Raw genomic sequence first — 17,947 nt, forward strand, 5'->3', positions numbered from 1 at the left:
TCAATGGAAGACCTACTGTGTACCAGGCATGGAAGGTAGCATCAGGCCCACCCCAGATACCCTTGTTCATGTTCCAAACATTTTCAGGTCCTTTTATAATATCTTGTTGTTCTTTTCTGGACTATCACTAGACTTGATCAAGCATAGAACCCTCTCCATACTTCTAAATCCTCACCAGCCATTTCCTTAAAAAGACAAATCTATTTGGATCTACAGAGAAAGTAGTTATTTCTTAAGAAATGTAAGCTAGCTTTAATATTTATACTAATTGCTCAGCCGCTCAGTTGTATCTGACTCTTTGAAGTTCTATGGACTGTAAGCTGCCAGGCTCCTCTGTCCATGGGATTTTCCAGGCAAGAATTCTGGAGCAGGTTGCCATTTCCTCCTTCTGGGGATCTTCCAGACCCAGAGATTGAACTCCCATCTTCCGCATCTCCTGCATTGGCAGGTGGATACTTTACCACTGAGCCACCTGTTAGAATAATGCAAAACGTCATAAGTAGTAAAGCATACCTATTGTTAAATATCATACAAAAGACTCCAAATTGAATGTAAGTGATTGCCAGAGTCATTTTTGATCTAGACGATCAGTTTCAATAGGAACAATATGGACACATTCTTTCCCCAATTTGAAACACACAATCATAGGATAATAAATGCTTATTGTTATCATTACCATCCTTGATAGTCACAGAATGTTTCTGAATGAGCCAGACTCAGTGAGAACAACTCTGTTATTCAGAACCTGTGATCATTCCTGTCATTCCAACGAGGAAACTGAAGCCATAGGGATTATGGACCATGCCCAAGAGCACACAGCTGGTAGATGGCGGAACGAGGCTTCCAGTCAAGCAGTCCACGCTAAGGAATCACCACTAGCTGCAAAGCTTCGTTAATCGGCCCTGCTGGTATGCCTGCACTTCTCAGTGGTAGCCCATCTGTGAACGTCAGTGTGGTCTCACCTAGAGATGTGCCCCTCTCCATAAATGCAATAATTTCAAACCCATTTGAGATCTGAGTCTTCCTATGAATGAGTCCCCTGAAGTACTTTTTTTTCAGAATTAGATCCCTTTGTAATTGGAACATGCCTGGAACTCACAGGTCCTCACTACACACTGATTGAATGATAAACTTAGCAGACCTCGGCCCCAGCAGTTTTCTGGTCTTAGGAAAGAGCAGATGCTTTGATAGTCCTTCAGTGGGATGGAGGCTGGCTTGGGAAAAAAGTAAAAAGGCATGTGTCATCAGTGTGTCTGTACCCTGATGAAGTTCCTTGCTTGGGGGTCTGCTGGGGCGGACTGCTATTAACTGGGCTGCACAGCTGACCTCTACTATCAGGCTCTGATCTTCTGAAGGGATTGTCTTTCTCTCCAGAAGGGAACTGCACTTCTCTTTTTAACCTACCACTCTCAATGAGGACAAGTGATGTAATTTTTCACTGATGCCATGACTCTCCAAGATAAACGCAGTCAAATGGGAACCACCAAGTCCCACTGTAGCGGGAACCCTTCCTGCCCCATCTGTCTCTCATCAGTGCTGAATCTGGATCCCCCAGACTGTCTCCTGCCTCCCTCCCTTCATCCTTCTCCCCCTCTCCCATCTGTAGGGATTGCCTGCTCCCCACCTTCCTTCCCAGGGGACTTCTTCTCCAGCCCTCTGTATGAAGTCCATCGGTCCCTCTCAGGGTCCTGGAGCATCTGAAACCCAAGTATGCAAAGCATTTCCTCTCTTCCCATGTTGTTTCTGGGTCTTATTCACATCTTCTGAGCAACCAGCTTACTGTCCCTGACTATCATGGAAGATGGTTTAGAATACAAAACAGGCCTGATGGCAGGGGGAGGATGTCCAATTTCACTCAGACCTGGCTGAGCCTACTATACTAGTGCAAAGGCTTTCAGACTTCATCATTCATCAGCATCACCAGGAAAGCTAATCTAAACACAAACTGCTGGGCCTCACCACTAGGACTTCTGATTCTGTAGGTGGTGTCAGGTAGGGCAAAAGTGTGCATTTCTAACAGGTTCCCAGGTAATGCTGATGCTGCCACTAGTCCAGGGACATATTGTGAGAACTGAATTTCAGGGTGGCTTCAATGCGTTGGACTGAAGTGGTTTGCGGGAATAAAATTATTATCATTAACTTTTCAGTTTCTGATAGTTGAAGGCAGCTGTCAGTGGGAAGAAACCCAGAGTTGAATATTACATTTATATGTACAAATCCATATGTGTGGCGATTGGTGATCTAGAGGGTCAATGGTCAAATCGGCACAGAATGCCATGAATTGATGAAAAGTGTTCTACAACTTTTCATTGTTACTTTTCAGTTGCCAAGTCCTTTGCAACCCCAGGGACAACAGCCCTCCAGGTTCTTTTGTCTGTCCTTGGGGTTCTCCAGGCAAGAATACTAGAGTGGGTTGCCATTTCCTTCTCCAAGGGATCTTCCTGGATCAGGGATCAAACCTGAATCTCCTGCATTGGCAAGCAGATTCTTTACTACCAAACATCAGGGAAGCCCACAACTTTTAGGGAGGCCTCTAAAGCATTGGAGAAGGACATGGCAACCCACTCCAGCGTTCTTGCCTAGAGAATCCCAGGGACAGCGGAGCCTGGTGGGCTGCCCTATATGGGGTCACACAGAGTCGGACACGACTGAATGACTTAACAGCAGCAGCAGCTAAAGCCCTGTTAGAGTCTTAGGAGGTTCTCTGTATACTGAGATGAGCACTCATCATCATCACCAGGACAATGTAGGGGTTTTATTTATGTAAATTTCTGTATATCATTCACAACCAATGGCTCTGATCTAGGAGTGACTTTTAGGATTGACTGGTCTGATCTCCTTGAAGTCTAAGGAACTCTCAAGAGTCTTCCTTAGCACCACAGTTCAAAAGCATCAATTCTTCCATGCTCAGCTTTCTCTATGATCCAGCTCTCACATCCATACATGACTACTGGAAAAACCATAGCTTTGGCTACATGAACGTCTGTCAGCAAAGTGATGTCTCTGCTTTTTAATACCTTTTCTAGGACTCAGACTTTATTTTTTGGGGCTCCAAAATCACTGCAGATGGTGATTGCACCCATGAAATTAAAAGACGCTTACTCCTTGGAAGGAAAGTTATGACCAACCTAGATAGCATATTCAAAAGCAGAGACATTGCCAACAAAGGTCCGTGTAGTCAAGGCTATGGTTTTTCCAGTGGTCATGTATGGATGTGAGAGTTGGACTGTGAAGAAGGCTGAGTGCCGAAGAACTGATGCTTTTGAACTGTGGTGTTGGAGAAGACCCTTGAGAGTCTCTTGGACTGCAAGGAGATCCAACGAGTCCATTCTAAAGGAGATCAGTCCTGGGTGTTCTTTGGAAGGAATGATGCTAAAGCTGAAACTCCAGTACTTTGGCCACCTCATGTGAAGAGTTGATTCATTGGAAAAGACTCTGATGCTGGGAGGGATTGGGGGCAGGAGGAGAAGGGGACGACAGAGGATGAGATGGCTGGATGGCATCACTGACTCGATGGACATGAGTCTGAGTGAACTCCGGGAGTTGGTGATGGACAGAGAAGCCTGGCGTGCTGCAATTCATGCGGTCGCAAAGAGTCGGACACGACTGAGGGACTGAACTGAACTGAGGACTGTGAGTTAGAGAATCCCAGGGACGGGGGAGCCTGGTGGGCTGCCGTCTACGGGGTCGCACAGAGTCGGACACGACTGGAGCGACTTAGCAGCAGCAGCACTGGCACAGCGACCCGGTATGTAGGCGGTCACGCTGAGCTCATTTTTCTTTTGTGGGGGCAGGGACATGAGGGGCCAGGAATGGTAACCGCGAGCGGGAGTTTACTCCCACCCTCCGGATTAGAAAGCCAGTGGGTTAAAGCTTGTGTGGCCCAGGCTGCAATTGAGGCCCGTGGTGCTCGGCCGCGCCTCGCCCCTTGTGAGATCACCCTGACTGAAGACACCAGGGGAGCTCGTCCACCCACCCCGTACACCTGCACCGAGAGGTGCAGATTCGGGCCAAGGTGGCGCGGGCGGGAGTGTTCTCCCTGCGCGGCACGCTGGACTCCCTGTCCCTCCCCGGGAACCCCCAGGCAGATGCGGGCGGCGGAGGGGGCAGGGTGCGTTCTGCGCCCGCGCATCTCCGGAACCTCCCAGCCAATCCCCAGACGCCTGAGCGGCAGGATGAGCCCCAACAGCTAGAGCTCCAAGCCCCGCGACCCAGGAGCTGGCAGTGGTCCCCGCGCATGCGCGCCGAAGCTGTCCGCTGTTTGGACGTTTCCATGGCGACCAAGTCTGTTGGCTGGTGGTCCCCTAGCGAGAAAATGAAGCTCAAGAGCCTCCTGCTCCGCTATTACCCGCCAGGTACGGGCCGGCCCCCCTCTGCTTTCACGTGGAGGTCTGCACCGGGAGGGTCTGGGGCAGAGGAAAAGTGCTGGGGCCCGAGCGGTGGTGTCCAGAGCCGGTGATCCCTAGGGAAGCCTTGTGTTTCCTAACTTGCGCTCTTCACTGCTTCGGATGCTGTACTCGGGTTCGCAAAACTTTGGGGAAAAAAATACCTTTTTTTTTTTTTTTTAAAAGAAAGTCCTTAAACTTTTAAATGGCTGAGTTGTAATGCTTTCTGGTTACTTAGGAACGAAGTGGAAGGGGAGGGAGAGAGGGCGATTAGTGATGTTGTGGAATATTGTTTATGAAAGGGAAGACGCTGACAAGGGTCACATTGTTTTTTATTTTAAAGGCACCAGAATGATCAAGTAAAGGTTTGTTGAGTATGTGAAGAAAAACGCATACTTAAAAAGCATATTACCTTAGTGACCTAATTCCAGACTGTACATATCAATCCATTGACACATTTACTGAAGCTCTACCTGTTGGCTCAGATGGTAAAGAATCTGCCTGCAATGTGGGCGACCTGGGTTCGATCCCTGGGTCGGGAAGATTCCCTGAAGAAGGCAATGGCAACTCACTCCAGTATTCTTGCCTAGAGAATTCCATGGCAGGCTCTTGTAGGTGGGGTGGCAAGGAGTCGGACGGGACTGAATGACTAAGGCTTTCACTTTACTGTGGATACTTTGTGCTCTTGCAACATGGGGCTTAAAAAAGTTCCAGTGAGCTCAGGAACTATGAAATAAACCCAGAGAATGCTAGAATGCTCTAGTTTTAGAGTATGGTCTTGGTCTTTTGGCTGAAATCAAGTGTAGAGTAGGACACTCTTGCCTATCCCTCTTGACCTTTAGAGGATAAGCGAAGTCCACTGGTCATACAGACTGACAAGGATAGAAATAGGAGCAGAATTCTTGGTGTCTAATTCAGAACTCACATTGAAACTAAAAATATAAAGTAAAAAGTCCTCAAAACTTGCCACAAGGCAGTAGAAGACAAAATACACTTGCTCAATGAAAAGTCTGAACAAAAACTATCTTTAAGATGTCAAATGGGGGGCGATATCACTTTGGACTGGTTTGATTTAGTATAACTTTGGGAGGGGTGGGACTTGAAGAATTTAGCATTGAATATCTCACTGTTCACAGTAATGCATCCAACTGCTTACTCACAGTCTCCATGAAGATGTCTAATAGGCACAGACCTCATGGGTCATTTTCTCCAGTCCCCTCCTCATTGTGTAGCTCTTTCAGGCTGGGCCTAGTCCATTGATGGCATCACCACCCCATCCACTTTTTCTGGCAGAAACCTCAGCCATCCTTTGTTTCTCTCTTGTGATTCGCTGACCCTCTCTGCACTCCCATATCCAGTTCATTAACAAATGCTGTCAGCTCTACTTTCAAAGTATTTTGTGAGTCCGTCACATTCTTCTCATTTCCTTGGCATGAGTTCCTTGACCCAACACACCTTCCTGCTTTCACCTCTGTCCCTATCTCCATCCCACCCACCATCGTTTCTTCTTCCTTCATCCCTGGGCTTGTCAACTGGATTCCTGGTTTAACTCCATCCTCCACAGTCTGTATGTCACTAACAGCGAGTGGAATCTGGACTCAGCATCTCCAATAGTTTTTCATTATATTCAAAATAAGATCTGTACTCTGTAGGATTTAGCTTACAATCACTACACTTCAGATTTCTTTAAATGCTCTTCCAAGACTTCATGGAGGGCATTTCACTCATCAGTCTCTCTTTCTGGACTCAGACGTTCCTAGACTTTGGCCACTTTTCTTCATTTGGTCTTGGTCAATGTCACCTACTCAGAGACCTTCCATTATCACTATTCAAAGAAGCACTTCCCCTCATTGATCTTACTCTCAGCCATTTTGTTTTATTGTCTTTTATTATATTTATCAAAGTACATTTATTGTCTGTGCTTTGAATGACTCCCTCTTTTCCATAAAATGTAAGCTCCATGAGAACTGAGACCTCGTCTCTTCTTCAGCTGTAAAAGAGACTCTGGCTTATAGGAGGCCCTCAGTGTTTATGGAGTGAGTTTATTAGTAAATGAATGTGTATCATAAATGAGGTTGATCCAGACATAGAACTTGTGATTTTAAAATAAATGTTTAAAAACTCAGGAGATCCTCCTTCTGCCTCCCTGCATGAGTGCAACTTTGACATGAAGCTATTAGCAAGTTTGTAGTAAGAACACTCAGTTTTTTTCCCTCTTAAGTTTCCAATTAAAATTAATTAAAAGAATAACTGGATATCAGCATGTGAAAATGTGGAACTTAAGGATTTGTTTGGTTTTGATTTGTTAAGGCATTAGTCAGGTGGTGGTAATAACACTTATCCCATACGTCTACTGACTCCCTTTAGCTAGTCTCTCAAATCTCTCTTGGGAGTGAACCTCCTTGAAAAGAATGTTGTCCCCAATTTCTCTTCTCCCTTTTGTCTTGAACTCACTCCTATCATGGTTTCACCCTCACTGATCCACTGAAACTGTTCAAGATCCTCAATGACCACCTCCAGTAATGCTGAATCCACTGGCCACATCTCATCTCAGTCTTTGTCTTTTTTGACCGGGCAGCAGCACTTGATCCATTGGCTCACTCTGCCCTCCTGTGACTTCCAGGACACACATTCCATGTTTTCTTCTGCCTCATTGTCACTCCTTGGTCTATCTTGTTCACTTGTCCTCTTCTCTCTGATCTTAATGTTGGAGTGTCCCTGAGTTTTGTCCTTGGACTTCTCCCCATCCGTCCATGGTCATGCTCAGTCATGTTGGACTCTTTGGGACTCTTTGGACTGTAGCCCACCAGGCTCTTCTGTCCATGGAATTTCCCAGGCAAGTATACTGGAGTGGGTGGCATTTCCTCCTCCAGGGACACCTTCTCAGCCTAGAGATTGAACCCACATCTCCTGTGTCTCCTGCATTGCAAGTAGATTCTTTATCTGCTGAGCCATCAGGGACTTCTCTAACTCTATTCATTTGCTGGATGGTCTCATCTATTCTCAAGGCTTAAATATCATCCTGAGTAGTCCTAAGTACCTGACTGCCTGCCTGGTTCTTCATTCAGATGTCCAACATAACATCTCACATGGGGCCTCTGATGGTCCACCTCCTGTCAGTCAATGGAAGCTCCATTCCTCCACTTACTTCTGCCAAAACCATAGACTTGTCTTTTTCTCCTTTCTTGCTCACTCCATGTTTGGTCTAGGGACAAACCCTGCCAGTTCACCTCCAAAATATATACAGAATTCAACAACTTCTCTTCAGAATCATGGCCACCATTCTTTTTATTGCTAGAGGCTCTATACTTGCCCCACTTCTGTGGAGGTGAGTCTGTTAAAGCAAAAATCTGATTATGTCACCATTCTTCTCCAGCCCTTCAGTGGCTTTCATTTCTTTTAAAATGGAAGGGCCATGATGCCCAAGACTATATAGGATCCACCCCCTTTGGCCTCTCTGACTTCACTCCCCCTCCAGCAGCACTTCTCTGCTTTGTGTTCCTCGGGTGGGCGAGGCATGCCCCCAGTCAGGGTCTCTGCAGTTGCTGGTTTTTTGCTTGGAATAATCTTTCCCTGGATATTGTTACTTTTAGCTTCTTTAGCTTTTTTTTTTTTAAATAAAACATAAGTAAAGTGAATAATGTAAAGTCCCCTCCTTCCTAGAATTTGCAACTTCTCCTCATGGTATTTCAGAACCCTCTTCCTTGCTTTGTCTTTTCTTAGCATTATCTCAATTCAACCAAAATAAATTTTACTTATTTATCTTGCTTAGTCTCCCCGACTAGAATATCAACTTCATGAGGGCAAGGACTTTGCTAATTTCACTTACAATGGTATCTGTAGCTACTAAAGTAGAACCTCTAAGTGAGCCTCTGGTAGAGCTGGGTGCATAAATGAGTGCTCACATATTTGTTAAATAAATGAACAGTTTAAATGAGATGATGTGGGTTAAGCAGAATGTGTAGAATCCACCTTGAAATGTGAGTGGGTCAGACTCTAAATCCAGAATTCTAAAAGCAAGTAAACTCAAGTAAAAGCTTTAGACTCATGGTTGTGACTATTGCCTTAATGATTATCTTATAATAAATAAGATCATCTCACTTAGCATGTTAGATACTTAAGTTCTGATCTTTGGTAGGCCACATGATATTGCAAGTTTCCAAGGTACTACTGAATAGCAGGTGGGTGTTAAATAACATTATCAAATAGGAAAAGTATGGCTCACCACTAAATAATTTTCATGTTATCTTTATCCCTTCTGTGCATAAAGCAATTATGTTTCACCTCCTAATCTTTTAATTTCTGTCCTCCCACTCTCTTTTGAATAGCATATAGGTCAGGAGCATTCTTTTGTTGGCATCCACTGAATAATTCCTCTCCCTAACCTAGATTCCCGAAGACTAAAGGAACGTAGCAGTAATGTGGGTAATCAAACTTGGGGCTTTCCCTATTTTTTATTCTTCAGAATCTCATTGCTTTGTGAAGAGTAGGTGTTGAATACATGCTTTTCAGTTGACTCAGTTATGATGATCTTTGTCATTTATTTATTGCATGTGGGCCCCTTGTTCTTTGGCCAGAAGAAGGATCTAAATAAGCGTCAGGGTGAACTGGTTGGTATTTTGTGCACTTTAAAGGTTTCTGTTGATTGAATATGAGCTGGGTAAGCAATACTATTTTACCTTTTGAAGCTTGGCCTTTTGGTACATTGCAGATTTGGGGAGGGGTGATCATCTTCTTACCCAAGTGTTTTGGAAATCACACATTACCTATGGTTCAGCCAGGAGAAGATCAAGAATATTAAGATACTGTGCAAAACAGTCTCTGATGAACAACATGTATTCCTGGAAGCATCTTTATCTGTTTTCTGCTTATACTTTTCATTGCACACGTCACAGCCTCTTGCTTGTATTGGAGTTCAATGAGCATACTGCCTTAATGTCTTGTCACAGTGAAGCAGTCATATAAATGTACACGTTTCAGATTTTGCACTCTATTTTCTGGATTCATTTTTACAGAAACCCAACTAATTTTTAGTAGTTGGCATACAAATGTTTAACATTTTTCATCTTATTAAGAATAAGATAGTTGTGAATAAGGAAAACAATTTTGCTAATTTGCTTGCTAGATTTTGAAAATGCACCTATTTAGGAAAATGGATTATACTGTGTGGGCTCTGAAGTGTTAAGTTCTTTCCAACCTTTCTCTGAGTTATGAGTGATTATATTACTTAATGTTACATTATTTATTTACTCGATTATTTATTGAAAATATGCATATGTTTTATGTTGAAAATTTTCAAAAATGGAAAAAAAAGAAAAAATTGTATCTAAGTAGGTTAACTTTTGGCCTAGGCTGTCATCATAAGTGTTTTATAATATATTTGTTTATTTTTTAGGAATTATGTTGGAATATGAAAAAAGTGGACAATTAAAGACCAAATCCATAGACTTGCTTGATCTTGATCCCAGGTACGGTAGCTATTGGGAAACCCTGACATAGGATGGTGTATAGATAAGCTCATAAAACTACTGACAATACATTACTAAAAAAATTGTTCTGGGTGTATTATTTCCTGTTTGTTTCAGTGAGTTTTATATTAGTGTCTTGCTGAATGGGCTTCTGGGGTGGCTCAGCAGTAAATGTAATGTAAATGCAAATGCTTGCAATGTAGGAGACACAGGAGATGTGGGTTTGATCCTTGCAATGTAGGAGACAGGAGATGTGGGTTTGATCCCCGGGTTGGGAAGATCCCCTGGAGGAGGGAATAACAATCACCCCAGTATTCTTGTCTGGGAAATCCCATGAGCAGAGGAGCTTGGCGGACTATAGTCCATGGGGTCCCCAAAAGTTGAACATGACTGAAGTGACCAAACATGGCTCTTGCTGAATGAGGAGGGCATGGGAAAAGGATTATCAGTCTGTCCTTTTCTTCTTCCCAAACCAACCTTATTTAAAAAAATAAACTTTTGGTTTGAAAATCTGTTTTGATTCATAACATTTGTTGAAAATCTTTCCAAGAGGCATTATTATCTTTTGAATTCTTATGCAGGTCTAACTCTGTTGACCCCTGAGTTTTTCAAAGTCATCGTTAGGAACCATCTCTGATTCATTTCCATTCCAAATATTCACTTTTATTCTGAAAGACTGTATTGCTTGAGAGCTGGCACCGTATCTTGGACACTCCCTGAGCCTAACTTTTGGCAAGTAATCAATGTTAATTGAATGAAGGGTCTCCTAGTTCAGTGCCTTGCACAAACCTGGGGCTCAGGACATGTTTATTTATGAAAAGGAGGATGCCTATTAGACTATGCATTTCTAATGCATATGCTGAGACAGAAGTAGGCGAGTACAAGGTTGCTGGGAGGTGACCCCAGGACAGATCAGAGAATTAGGCAGGGTTGGGCAGAAGGGGAAATGGCCAGGCTCACAGGGCAGAAGTGGCCAGGCTCTTGTGTGGCGCTCTGGCTTAGCCAGGGGCTGAGGGCTGCAAAGAAGAGCAAGCCCTCGGCCCAAACTCTGATGTGAATCCTGAAGGAGCTGCAACTGGAGGCCGTCGGCCAACCTCTCCCACAGCAGCCCGGTCCGTGAATCCTTTCTCGATTTGGGGATGTGTTTTGCAAAATGACCCTATTCTGGATGTTTTGTGGTATACAGACATTATTATTTGTCTTGAATTAATATTCTGAACTAGCAAAATTTACTAGAATTGCTGCAGATTATTTGAATGCTGGAGAAACTTGCATCTGTATTTTTCACACTGGTTCTCTTTCAGGGAGATAATATTATAGCATTAAGAAATTAATAATCATGACAGTTCTTTGAATGTCTGTTTTAGTGAGGTACTTTCTCTTTCCCCCAAAATACAGCAAATTAAAACTTTCTGAACCTCAGTTTCTTCATCCCCGAAATAATTATGAAAAGCGTTAAATTTTAGAGGGTTGTTATAGGATTACATGGGACATCATAGGTAACAAGGTAAGTAAAGTAGGATTGGGCAACTTTAATATATATTTATTAAAAAAAAAGAGAGAAACAGGAAAAAAAAAAAAAAGAGCTCTTGTTTAGAAGCAGCACTTGGCCTTCTTAGATGAGCAAATCAGAATCTTTGCACACCTTCCTCGAGCGAAGTCTCAGGTAATGGAAAGGCATTGAAGAGAACCCAGGCAGCTTTCATCCGTGCCAAGATGCTCTTTATTGATTTCTGTGATTTTTTTTCCCCTGGAAATCTCTTGGTGAACATGATGATTCTGTTGACAATTTATAAATCTTGAACTTCATAAAGCAATGCAATCCTTCATGTAGTGAATGTATATGCAATTTCTGACATAGAAAAAAGTAACTGTTTTTATTTTTTGATGAATTTCAGTACAGATGTCAGTGCATTAGTAGAAGAGATACAGAAAGCAGAACCTCTCATCACAGCTTCACGATCAGACCAGGTCAAACTTTTAATACAGAGATTACAAAATAAACTCGGACAGCACAGCAACCACAAATTCTATCTGTTTAAGGTAATGCAAGTTTAAAGATACTAAGTAGAAGAACTTTAATGAATTACTTAATTCTGCTAGTCTAAAATAAAATATAAATCATGTTTTCTTTCAGGTCCCCCCACATTTTTGCTAAGACTAAATCTTAAATGTTTGTTAAATGAATGAATAAAATTCAAAAATTGGTTTCTTGACAGGTTCAATAAAGATTTGCATTAGTAACTTTAACTTTGCTTTATAATGATAAGTCTAAAGAATAATCATTAAAGTAGCTCTAAGTTATTGAATAATTAAATTTTTTTTCCAGTTGGACTAATATTAAGATGTATTTCATGGTGTATCAACATTTCAAATTTTTTGCTTCCATATGAACTAAACTATATTTCAGTAAATTATGTATTGATATGGATTGTATAATAATTTTAATTCCATAAAGATATGCTTATTTTCATCTATAATCTTGGCAACTAAATTAAAATAAATGTCATTTATTACTTCAATAACAGCTTTCATTTTTCTTTATTATTTAACAACATTTAATGCTTTATTCTAGAAATGATTTATATTACACTGATTTTATTTCTTATGACTTATATATACGTGTTATTTATATACTCAGCATATTTTGTCTGATATGAAGTACTCAACAATTTTCTGTATTCCTTCTTTCAACTTAGTGAAAGATGGTCATTCTTGCAATAATTCTTTTTCCAGCAGGTGGCACTATTTTACTTCAAATATGAGCTCTATAGCTTAGATGACCTTGTAATTTATCTTCCAAAGGGAATCTTTTGAGTGAAGGAGGACACTATTAATAGTTACACTCTGGCAGTGGACGTAATTAGGACTGTTCCAGTCTGGCCAGTCATCCTACCTAAAAACAGATGGTCCAATTTAAGTATATTCATTCAATAAATATAAAGCATCCACTATATGCTAGGCAACGTAGGGATGGAAATATAAATTCCATGACATATCCCGACTCTAAAGAAGCTTTAAGATTCAAAAAGTAATAATTCATTGTTAATCTGTATTTGAAACATCTTTGGTTTATTTCCTATATATACTGTTTATACATATATACAAACCATGTACAATATGTGCAAGAGAATATAAATTAGTGAAAAGACCCTGGTGCTGGGAAAGATTGAGGGCAGGAGGAGAAGAAGGCAACAAAGGATGAGATGGTTGGATGGCAACATTGACTCAGTGGACATCAGTTCAAGCAAACGCTGGGAGGTAGTGAAGCACAGGGAAGCCTGGCGTGCTATAGACCATGGGGTCGGAAAGAGTCAGACACAATGAACAACCGAACAACAACAGCTATTTGTATCTCATAGCTATAATCTATCTCAAGGCAAATTGATAGAAAACATAGATTTGATCATGCTTCTGTAATTATTTGTAACCTCCAGATGTTATTGGTCTTAAGAACAGGAAGTCCTATGTATTTTCCTCCTTTGTTCAAATACTGGATACTATCCATTTATTGTGTATAATGAAGATGCATTTGAATGTCTTCATTGGTTGGAAGTTAAAATGAATGAGTGGAATAATTTTGTTCGAGTTTGAAATAAATGGTGTTTTCTTTTATTGAAGGTTCTCAGAGCACATATACTGCCACTGACTAACGTTGCACTTAATAAATCAGGCTCATGGTAAGGTCCTCTGTTTATTAAAAAAAAATTATTGAATTTATTTTCTTAGAGCAGCTTTAGGTTCACAGCAAAATTGAGCAGAAGGCGCAGAGATTTCCTCTCTATGAATCACTTCTGCCTTGCATCCCCACCCCCCAGCCGCTTCAGTCACTATCACCATCTCCCACAGAGACCTACATCTGTTGCAACTGTTGAGCTATATTGACCCGTCAGTATCACTGAAAGTTCATAGTACTCATTAGGGTTCGCTCTTGGTTTTGTACGTTCCGTGGGCTGGCAAATGTATAACGACATCTATCCAGTGCTATGTTATCACACAGAGCCTTCTCACTGTCCTAAAATCTTCTGTGCACTGCTTATTTATTTCTGTGTGTATGTCTATTTCTGTTTTTTTTTTTTAATTTCTAATTTTTAACAACCAAGGGATACAAATCTTTTTTAAAGTAAAAATTGCCTACCCATAATGTGAGGAGGGCATGGCAACCCACTCCAGTATTCTTGCCTGGAGAATCCCCATGAACAGAGGAGCCTGGCAGGCTGCAGTCCATGGGGTCACCAAGACTCGGATATGACTGAGCAACTGAGTGCTGGCACCCATGATATATGTAACATGTTGATTTGATACATATGCATAGTGAAATGTTTAGGACAGTCAAGGTTATTACCATCTTATCTCCACAGGGTTACCATTTTTGGTGGACCTGAAATCTATTCTGTCAGGGTATTCCCAGTATTCATCACAGTATTATTAACTACAGTCCTCCTGGGTGTACAGTAGATCTCTAGACTTACTCCTTTTACATAACTGCAACTTTGTACCCTTTGACCAGTGTTTCCTCATTTCTCCCACCTCCCCAGCCCCTGGTAACTACTGTTCTGCTTCTGTGAGTTCAACTCTTTTGTTGCTATTGTTTAGATTCCACATATAAGTGAGATTATGTGACATGTGTCCTTCTGTGTCTGGCTTATTTCACTTAGCATCATGTCCCTCAGCTTTGTCCATGTAGCAGCAAATGGCAGGATCACCTTCTTTCTCAAAGGTGAATAATATTTCATTGTATCTATCGATCTGCCTATAGATATATACCACATTTTCTTCGCCTATTCATCCTTTGGCAGATATTCAGGTAATTTCCATATCACAGTCATAGTGAACAGTGCTACAGTGGACATGGGAGTATAGGCATTTCTACAAGATCCTGATCCCATTTCCTTCAAATATATGCCCAGAAATGGGATATAGTTTTAATTATTTTGGTAACCACCATACTGTGTTCCATAATGGTCATACCAATTTACACTCCCCAAGAAGCTAGTAGGAAAGTACCAAGAAGAGAACGAAAAATATACCGCCTTGTTAGCTTTCCTGTTTAGTTGGGTTTAGATAGAAGAATTTGTTTCACCTTTTATCACCACCACTTGACATGAAGACTGGCTTTTCAACGTTGTGCATTTTTTCTGTACTTGGGATTTTTTTTTTCCCTAATGGAATATGTAGGAATAATAAAGATACTATGATTTTTAACTCAAGAGAACAATATACTAACAATTCCTGTAGTAGAACAGTAATGTTAAAGGATTGTTAAATGTTAAACAGATATTTAGTGAACACCTCTTAGTGTGCCAGTCACGTTCCAGGGCCTGGCGGCGATGGTGGTAAACCACATGGGCAGAAAGATGAACGTGTATGAAAGAAACAATCCAGGTCTTCAGGGACTAGCTTTGGGAATGTGACTGATCAGGCTATGCTTTTGGGTGAAGTTGAGGTCCTGGAGTTAGCCAGGGCTGCTGGTCTTGTGGATCATGAGCAGAGTTTGCATTTTCCTCTAGATTACTAGGAAGCCATTTGAGGAAGTTTAAAAAAAGTAAATGCACTTTCTATGAGGAAAATAGATTTGTAAGAACCATGTGTAAGCCACACCCTAATAGAAGATGGTTTTGTTTAGGCAAGACATGGAGGCAATGGAGCTAGTGAGACATGGCCAGCCTAAGGATGTATGCTGAGATTGGGCGAATAGAATGATTTACTGATAGATTGTGTGTGGGATGTGAGGGAAAGAGAGGCGTCAAAGATGAAGCCAAAATCTTATGGTCTGACTGACTGGAAGAATGATGTTATTTATTAAGATATATTAGAGTTTCAGAAAAGGTTACCCATTATTAACATTTTTTAGTTATGTAACTATAGTATAAGAATGATTATTGGAAGGATTACTCTTTATTTAGTAACTCCTTTTTGGGTTTGGTCTACAATTGAAAAGTTTCCAAGTCAAAGGATTTAGATATTGTTCTCAGTTCAACTCTGTTCTGCATACACAATTTCCATTGTAAAAAATGAGATAAATGAGATTGTGAGGGCTTCCCTGATAGCTCAGTTGGTAAAGAATCTGCCTGCAATGCAGGAGATCCCAGTTTGATTCCTAGGTTGGGAAGATCCCCTGGAGAAGGGATAGGCTACGCACTCCAGTATTCTGGGCTTCCCTTGTGAATCAGCTGGTAAAGAATCCACCTTCAATTCGGGAGACCTGGGTTCGATCCCTGGTTTGGGAAAATCCCCTGGAGAAGAAAAGTCTACCCACTGCAGTATTCTGACCTGGAGAATTCAATGAACTGTATAGTTCATGGGGTTGCAAAGAGTCGGACATGACTAAGTCACTTTCACTTAACTCTTTGTTTTACATACACAATTTTCAGTGTAAAAAGCAAGATAAACGAGGTTATAGTTTTGCAGGCAAAAACATGAGGTCTTTACTAACACACTGCTGGTCTCACCTTTGCTGTATTTCCACTGCTTGTGTTAGCTTTATCACGGGAAGCTATGATCGGACATGCAAGCTCTGGGACACTGCCTCTGGAGAGGAGCTTCACACCCTGGAGGGTCACAGGAATGTGGTGTATGCCATAGCGTTCAACAACCCTTATGGGTAAGAAGACATCCACTTGTCCAGTGATTCCTTATTAATCCACTGGTTCTTTTATTCACCACTCCCTCCATCTAGTGGGGAAGGAAAAGAGGAAGATGAAGAACCAAAAAGTTGTTGAGTGTCTGATGTGTGCTATAGTATGTGCATGCTAAGTCACTTCAGTCATGTTCCATTCTATGTGACCCCACAGACTGCAGCCAGCCAGGCTCCTCCTTTAGTGGGATTCTCAGCCAAGAATACTGGAGTGGGTTGCCATGCCCTCCTCCAGGGGATCTTCTCAACCCAGGGATCCAACCCATGTCTCTTATGTCTCTTGCATTGGCAAGCACATTCTTTACCACTAGCGCCACCTGGGAAGCCCAACTCGGCCATAAAAAGAAATGAAATTGGGTCATTTGTAGTGATGTTGATGAATCTAGGTCTTCCCAAGTGGTAAAGTGGTAAAGAACTTTAGTGGTAAAGTGGCGCTAGTGGTAAAGAACCTGCCTGTCAATGCAGGAGATGGAAAAGACGTTGGTTCGATCCCTGGGTCAGGAAAATCCCTGAGGATGAGCATGGCAACGCACTCCAGTGTTCTTAATTGGACAATCCCATGGACAGAGGAGCCTGGCGGGCTGTGGTCCACAGGTTCGCAAAGAGTCAGACATGACTGAAGCGAATTAGGATGTTTGCAGGTTCGGATGAACCTCGAGTCTGTCCTACACAGTGAGGTAAATCAGAAAGAGAAAAACAAATATTGTATATTAAGGCATATATACGAAATCTAGAAAAATGGTATAAATGAACCTATTTGCAGGGCAGGAATAGAGAATGCAGACATATATGGACGCTGCGGGAAGGAGAGGATGGGATGAATTGGGAGAGTAGCATTGACACACATATATGTATGTGTGTATAAAATAGATAGCTAGTGTATAAAATAGGTAACTAGTGTGCTGTATAGCACAGGGAGCTCAGCTCGGTGGCCTGTGGTGACCTAGAAGGGTGGGATGGGACAGTGGGAGGGAGGCTCAAGAGGGAGGCGATATATGTATACATATAGCTGATTCACTTCATTGTACAGCAGAAACTAATTCAACTTTGTAAAGCAATTATACTCCAACAATAAAATAAAAAAAATAAATTTAAATATCTTCTTCAGTGTTCAAAGTAGCTTTGGGAGAGGTATTACTGGCCTCACATAACATAGATAAAATTCAGCCACCCCTCCCAGGATCACACAGTAGTAGAGTGGTGAGCTGGAGTTCCCGCTGATGCAGGGCTGACTCTCTGCCCTTGGAAGTTCTCTGACCGGAAGATGAACCCTGACCGGAAGTTCCTGCTGATGTTTCTAGCACTGGACCACAAGAGGATAGCTGTACATGCATGACATGGTTTGCTCTGTGTAGCAGTTAACTTATAGTCTTATCAGGTATAAAACCATGTATAGTGACATGCTAAATAACAGTACAAAATGCAGCAGAACCATTTTTAAGCTAACTTCTAGTTAA

The 17,947-nt window shown here is 41.8% G+C and overlaps 1 protein-coding gene across 1 annotated transcript in view; it reads left to right on the plus strand.

Moving 5' to 3' along the window:
* Positions 1-4,179: 4,179 nt before the first annotated feature.
* The window catches only part of DAW1 (dynein assembly factor with WD repeats 1), a 35,483-nt gene continuing 21,715 nt past the window's right edge, over positions 4,180-17,947 (plus strand). Inside the window, exons 1-5 of the mRNA XM_006047109.4 lie at positions 4,180-4,355; positions 9,781-9,853; positions 11,752-11,896; positions 13,475-13,533; positions 16,335-16,457. Of these exons, the coding sequence (XP_006047171.3) occupies positions 4,238-4,355; positions 9,781-9,853; positions 11,752-11,896; positions 13,475-13,533; positions 16,335-16,457 (518 nt within the window). The 5' untranslated portion in view covers positions 4,180-4,237. The remainder of the gene's footprint in view (positions 4,356-9,780; positions 9,854-11,751; positions 11,897-13,474; positions 13,534-16,334; positions 16,458-17,947) is intronic.

The sequence above is a fragment of the Bubalus bubalis genome, chromosome 2 (genome assembly GCF_019923935.1).
Source record: "Bubalus bubalis isolate 160015118507 breed Murrah chromosome 2, NDDB_SH_1, whole genome shotgun sequence".
NCBI classification, from domain to species: domain Eukaryota; kingdom Metazoa; phylum Chordata; class Mammalia; order Artiodactyla; family Bovidae; genus Bubalus; species Bubalus bubalis.